Raw genomic sequence first — 6,673 nt, forward strand, 5'->3', positions numbered from 1 at the left:
TTTGTGTCTGAAGGGAATGCTCCCCCGATCTGCCTAAATGCGTCTGTTCGCGCGAACCATTCATGATCCAGCCTCATCTACAGAAGAAGAGAGTATAATGTTTTGTAATGAATCTTTGCAAATGGCCTTTCCTAATAATGTGCTAATTAGCAAGTTTCACATGTAAAAGTAAACAGTCTCTCTGAGAGCAGCTCGGAAGAGAGGGGCGGGGTCAGCAGAGCTCATTAGCATTTAAAGGAAAATGCTACAAAAACTGCGAAGAAAGGTGTTTTTACACTACCATTGAGAAATTTTAACCAAACTATGTTACAGACTTTTCATTAAGACCCTAAAGAATCATATCAACTTGTGGAAAATGGGCATCATATGACCCCTTTAAAGCTTGTTTTAAATCATTGTAAGCCCTCTGAAGGCCACATGGTGGGACCCTGACCCCCTGGTCCCCATCCAATTTTTAAAGGACCGTCTGAAAACTAAAGAAAAAACAGTTCACTAGATATTTAATGTACAGTATTGGAAGCTAATACAATATGATAGAAGGCTTTTGTTTACATTAATGTTTCATTGTCCCTTATCGATAGATTACCTATTTTTTGGGACTGTTGCTGATTCTGGCGTTCTCCTGTTGGGTGCTGCTGGACGCACACATGGGAGAAAAGGTGTATGGCACAGCGGTCTTGCTAGGCGTAGGGTCTGCTACCATCCTGGTGATGTCACTTGCCATGACGGCTGAGCTTATAGGAGACCAAACAGTAAGTGCTGATATCAGTCAGTGTTGGGGAACTGAAAATGTTTTATTAAGCATATTCAGCGCTAACAGCTTCAATAGTAACGCATGATTGAACCAGTAAGATATGCAAATGTTAGCAGCAGTGAAAAAGGCATATGCTTCAGAGTGACTCATTTCAAAAGTGTAAAAATGGTCGCAGAGAACTATGAACTATTATTAGTTTCTGATAAGACTTTTCTTGTCCTCCTGACAGCAAAGTGGTGCTTTTGTTTATGGAGCTATGAGCTTCACAGACAAGGTGGCTAATGGTGTGGGAGTTATGATTATTCAGACGCTACACCCCTGCCGGTAAGTGTGCACATGTGAGTGAGAAAGACTGTTTTAATGGTTTCATTTTATGTTTAGAGTAAAATAAATCAATTAAAAATACATTTTGAACATTAAATATGAATGAAATAATTTTTTGTATTTATATTTACTTGTGATTTCTCTCATATAGCACAATGGTATGCTGTCCAGGGTGCGTGTGGTATTACCACTATATCATGGTCATCGTCACTGGTGGAGTGGCCGTTTTAGCAGCACTGAGCCTCTGCACGATCCTTATCTGGCCGATAAAGATTGTGCGCTGTAAGAAACTTAACAAAACTATAATTCCTCTCTTTCTCGCTTTTAAACATGTACTTCCTCTTTGACTTACTCTTTTTAATAGTTACTCAATAACCGCTTCAGCTCATGGCTGACATGATGGTTTTGTATTACAGTATCTAAGCAAGATCATATGAATGATTCAATAAACAGCAAAGACTTTAATGGTGAGGGCCACATGTCAGCATCTGAAATTACAATCAGAAATCTGAACTAAATGATTTTCTCCACATAAAACCTCAGAAAACTCAATCATCCACCTTTAATTTAGAGGGGTCAAAATCATGAGGCAAATTTTCTTTAATGATTTGAGATGATGGATTGTAAGAAATTTCAGGCTGCATTATGGTGAATTCATATAAACCGGATTTATTCCAAATATTTTATTCGAAATACTTTGATGCAGTTATTCTAAGCACATCTGTTAAAAACCCCAGAAGAACTAATGATAAAATGTGGGGAAGTTTGCCAAACCTTGTGCTTTTGAAGGTGAAGAAGGTGGGAAATGGTCATGATAAACTAATTTATGACATTGTCATATTATGTGAATTGTTCATAATAAAAAAAAAGACCCCTTTAAAAGTGGTTTCTTTTTTTTTTTTTACTGATAATAAAAGGTTGATTCCATAGGTTTAAACTAAATTTTAAACTACCATTCAAAAGTTTAGGGTCAGTCATATTTATTGTGAAATAATAATAAAATGTAATTTATTCCTGTGATGACAAAGCTGAATTTTCAGCAGTCATTACTCCAGTCTTCAGTGTCACGTGATCCTTCAGAAATCATTCTAATATGCTGATTTGCTGCTCAAGAAATGTTTCTTATTATTATCATCAGTGCTGTAAACAATTGTACTACTTAGTAGTTGTACATTGTAATTGTATTTTTTTTCAATATTCATTGATGAATAGAAAACTCAAAACAGCAGCATTTAAAAAAAAAAAAAAAAAAATCTTTTGTAACAATATAAATATCTTTACTATCAATTTAATGTGCCCTTGCTGAATAAGAAAAAAAGAAAGAAAAAAAAATGGCGTACTGACCCCAAACCTTTGAACGATGGTATACTGCACATGAATTTGTACATGTAATATCTAATGTTTGTATTGTTTTGCAGATCTGCCTGAGGTGACTGGCCTTATGGGGAGTGATAGAGAGGACTCCGAGAGCTCTGAGCAGCCGTCAGTCAACTGAACACGCAGCAGCCGCAGAGATTCGTCCGTTCTGATGCAGAGAGCTTTTGGTTGACACTTGCATCACTGGTGAAGGTTAGAATTCAAATCAGGTTTTGGTTCAGAATTATCTTTCACACAGGCCAGTATTTGCTATAGGGCGGCCACATCTTGACACACGAGAGAATTTCTCTGAGACCCAAAGATGTGAATTTTTAGACATGATTAGTTGATAACACTCATGTGTTCTATTGTGGCTTCTCACTTCATAGTTCTCACATAAACCACCATAGACAGACGCTTTTTTTCTGAAGGGACTATTTTTCTTACGCACATTTTTTTATGTTTATCATTTGCTGTTTGTTTTTATTTATGATTATAAATTTAGTTTCATAAAAATAAGGGAATTTATTTAAGGACTCTGCAAAACTATTGACGTTATCATGAAGTTAATGCAAGATGCACGTTATGATGGATGCAGCATTTTAGATTTTATTAATGAATCCATCTTAACCGTTTCATAAGGGAATTCATGAAAAGGGAAGAATTGCTATTTTAAAGCTATGTTTTTTTATTTCGAGGCATATTTTCAGCTCTGATATACGTAGGTTATCACTGTTAGGGACCAGAGTGTCAACGATGAGCATTTTTACTTGTATCCACTAGCTTTTTGTTTCCTTTCAAAACAATTTTAGATGCATAATTATGTTTTCATATGCAAGACATTTGTGTCTGACATGTTTTCTCTTCATATAATTTACTGAACAGAATAAATGTTCTTTATGAACAGACATTTCTGTATCTAGATGTGATGCATTGTAACCTGTCTTTGTAACTAGTTACCGATTAGCAGGAATGCAGTGTCAGTGTGAGTAGTTTCAACATCTGGTCAGCTGATCTTATGTGATGCTCAAGACTTTTAACACTAAAAATAAACCATAAAGGCTGACTCTCAAATGTAACTGGAATGAATTAAATGGCAAATTGTAGTGGAATCAATCAACAAAAAGCATTGTTTGTAAAATACAATTGCATTTAATTTTTTTGATGTCTTGTTCAAAACAAATTTTAAATAAAAGAGTTTTTAAAATTACAGTGTTTTAATCAAAACTGTTTTTAAAGAAACTTTTATTTAGCAGGGAATCATTAAATTGGTCAAACGTGACAGTAAAGATTTCTCTTCCAAATGTTCTTTTGCTCTTTCCATTCTTCATAAAATTGAAAACTGTTTCCACAAAAATATTACACAGCACAACTCTTTTCAACATTGATAATAATTGATTAAAAAGACTGATAATAAATCTTGTTTGACCACCAAACCAGCATATTAGAAAGATAAAGGCTGCTGAAAATACAGCTTTGCCAGCACAAGAATAAATCAAATTTTTAAAACATATTCAAATAGAAAACGATCATTTTAAAACTGTAATAATATTTCACAATATTACTGTTTTTGCTGCATTTTGATCAAATACATTTAGCCTTGGTGAGGAGTGGGACGTCCTGTATGTACCTGTTATGTAGCTTTTGTCCACAAAGTGGCAACAGAGTCCAAGAGGTGGATACAAGGTCTGTGTTTAAAATGTTAAATAATGCCTGCTGTGTGCTGGCTGTGATGCTGCAAACAATTACACATATTATAAAAGGGACTCATTCATTTATTTTACTATTGTTCACGCGTTATTGTAATAATAGTAATGAAAGTTTGCTTAAAATTATGAGTATTATGAGAGCATACGAGAGTGGAAGTTTTGGAAGTGTGTTATGCTTCAATACATTAGGTTATTATGATGTGTAATTTCTCTTTATAAAACCGGGTGGGTAGTGTGTATGGTTTAAAAAAAAAAAAAAAAAAAGAAGAGAACTAAGGGGCATGAGATTTTTGGTTATTTATCCAGAACTGGAGTTCATTCGTTAATGTGAAAAGCATTTCAGTTGCACCTGATCTATTCATCTCCTGTCATGTACAACAATACTTAAAATTGCCCACGGGAAATTCACACCAAATATTTATTAATAACATCTTTGTTTTGAAGTGAAGGAAACAAATCAAAACCATGCCTTCAGCTGTATCCTATTAAGGGGCAATTATCACTAATTGGAACCGCATTTATAGAAACCACTGTGAATTATCCATCAAGTTCTTGTGTAACAATAGATTGTTTCAGAGACGCTGTACGGCACAGCACACAGCACACACCGCTTTTCTTCTCTTTGAGCTTTTTTTAACAATAACAGTGCTGTGTAGAAGTTACATATCAGTACAGATGTAGCCTATTTTCTGCCTTTTCAAGCATTTTATTACTACTTTCAGAGAAACCTTCAGTATTTTTGGACTGATCTCTGATCTGTGGGTCATTTGTGAAAACATTTAGTTTTCCCATTGGATTATAAAGAAATGGTTCACCCAGAAATGAAAATTTGCTTAATTTACTCACCCCAAGGCTTTCCAAGATGAGTTTGTTTATCACAACAGATTTGGAGAAATTCAGCATTACATCACTTGCTCACCAAAGGACCCTCTGCAGTGAATGGGTGCCGTCAGAATGAGAATTCAAACATCACAATAATCCACAAGTAATCTACACGATTCCAGTCCATAAGTTAATGTCTTGTTACAGTAATTGAAATGTTTGTTATAAACAAAATAATCTTTTAGAGTTTTTTTTTTTTTCTAAAAATGAGTCCTTTTATCTATTATTATTATTTCTAATGTCTCTTTCTCCAGTGAAAAAGTAATCTTGTTTGAATCAGGAAAGAAATATGCTCAGATCAAGCACCGTTTACAAGTGAAACAGTCCAAAACAGTTCTGAACAAATATGTTGGTGGATTTTGATGTGAGGGGACAAGAGGAGAGAAATCATTGTTGTGGATTATGGACTCGTGGATATTTTGGCCAGAAGCATCAGTTTAAAGTAAAAATGCCTTAATGATGGTTTTGTTCATTGCAAACACACAGCTTTTTACTTCATAAGACGTTGACTGATGGACTGGAGTCGTGTGGATTATTGTGATGATTTTATCAGCTTTTTGAACTCTCATTCTAACGGCACCCACTCACTGCAGAGGATCCAGTAATGAGCAAGTCATATAATGCAAAATTTCTCCAAATCTGAAGAAACAATCTGATCTACATCTTGGATGGCCTGAGGATTGAGTAAATTTTCAGCAATTTTTCATTTATTTATTTTTATTTACTTTGTTTTTGTGTGTGAACTATTCCTTTAAGTGCAGTACTGCTGATACACATTAAAAAACATCTAGTAAAACATACAAAATACATTAGTTTGTGCCTCCCGCAGCCCTTAACACCTGCTGTTTAATTTACACAAGAATCATGCCATAATCTGCTCCTCATTGGGCACAAATCTGTTTGCAATGAAGAACAAAATCTACAGGCAAGCCATTCTTTTCATTTGCTTTATTTGCATATTGCCGTGCCGGTCAGCCAGTGTATTTCTAATATGCTTTGTGAAATAATATTAGACTGCTCCCTGAAGATCTGGAACAATCTCTAAAGAAAACTACTAATGATGTTATTAATCGCTGCTTTTTTCCTTTCACCCTACTTTTCAAAATATTCTATCAATTAATGGCAATATAGGGGTTTAAGTCTTTCCTTATTTAGCCAAGTTTACTGAGCATTTCATTTATTATTATGTTGGAAGCGGAAGCAACATTGTGATTTGAGTTTACACTTAAGCTTGCAGTTGTGTAATATATGGTCAAGTAGGTTTTCTGTCATTATCCAGCATTTATTTTCTTCTGCCCTCTGTGCCTGTGAAAGGGATGGATGAACTTTCTCTGAATGGCCATCGGGTGGTGCCAAAACTGCTTGTTTATGAAGGTTGCCATATCCTGATTTCAACTTAGCGATTGTTTTGCTATGTGCAAATAGGAGAACATGATTAAAATGTTTTAGTCAATCAGTGCACTGTCCAGGTGCACTGCAAATATGGGCGAATTCAGGAAAACTGGACCATATTTTGAATTCATTTGTAAAGCCAAATTGGATGGGGTTTGCATCAGGGTTATTAGTTAACTAAAACTAAAACCATCCATTATTTGAAAAAAAAAAAAAGATTTTATTAATTATATACTCACGCACGCACACACACACA

General features: G+C 34.8%; 1 protein-coding gene across 1 annotated transcript in view; it reads left to right on the forward strand.

Annotated features, from left to right (window-relative positions):
* Nucleotides 1-3,549, forward strand: part of LOC107589862 (major facilitator superfamily domain-containing protein 12-like) — a 16,164-nt gene extending 12,615 nt beyond the window's left edge. The window contains exons 7-10 of the mRNA XM_016278435.1: nt 582-752; nt 984-1,078; nt 1,230-1,360; nt 2,497-3,549. Of these exons, the coding sequence (XP_016133921.1) occupies nt 582-752; nt 984-1,078; nt 1,230-1,360; nt 2,497-2,573 (474 nt within the window). The 3' untranslated portion in view covers nt 2,574-3,549. The remainder of the gene's footprint in view (nt 1-581; nt 753-983; nt 1,079-1,229; nt 1,361-2,496) is intronic.
* The last annotated feature ends 3,124 nt before the right edge of the window (nt 3,550-6,673 follow it).

This window comes from Sinocyclocheilus grahami, unplaced genomic scaffold, assembly GCF_001515645.1.
Source record: "Sinocyclocheilus grahami isolate Dianchi unplaced genomic scaffold, SAMN03320097.WGS_v1.1 scaffold121.1, whole genome shotgun sequence".
Lineage (NCBI taxonomy): Eukaryota > Metazoa > Chordata > Actinopteri > Cypriniformes > Cyprinidae > Sinocyclocheilus > Sinocyclocheilus grahami.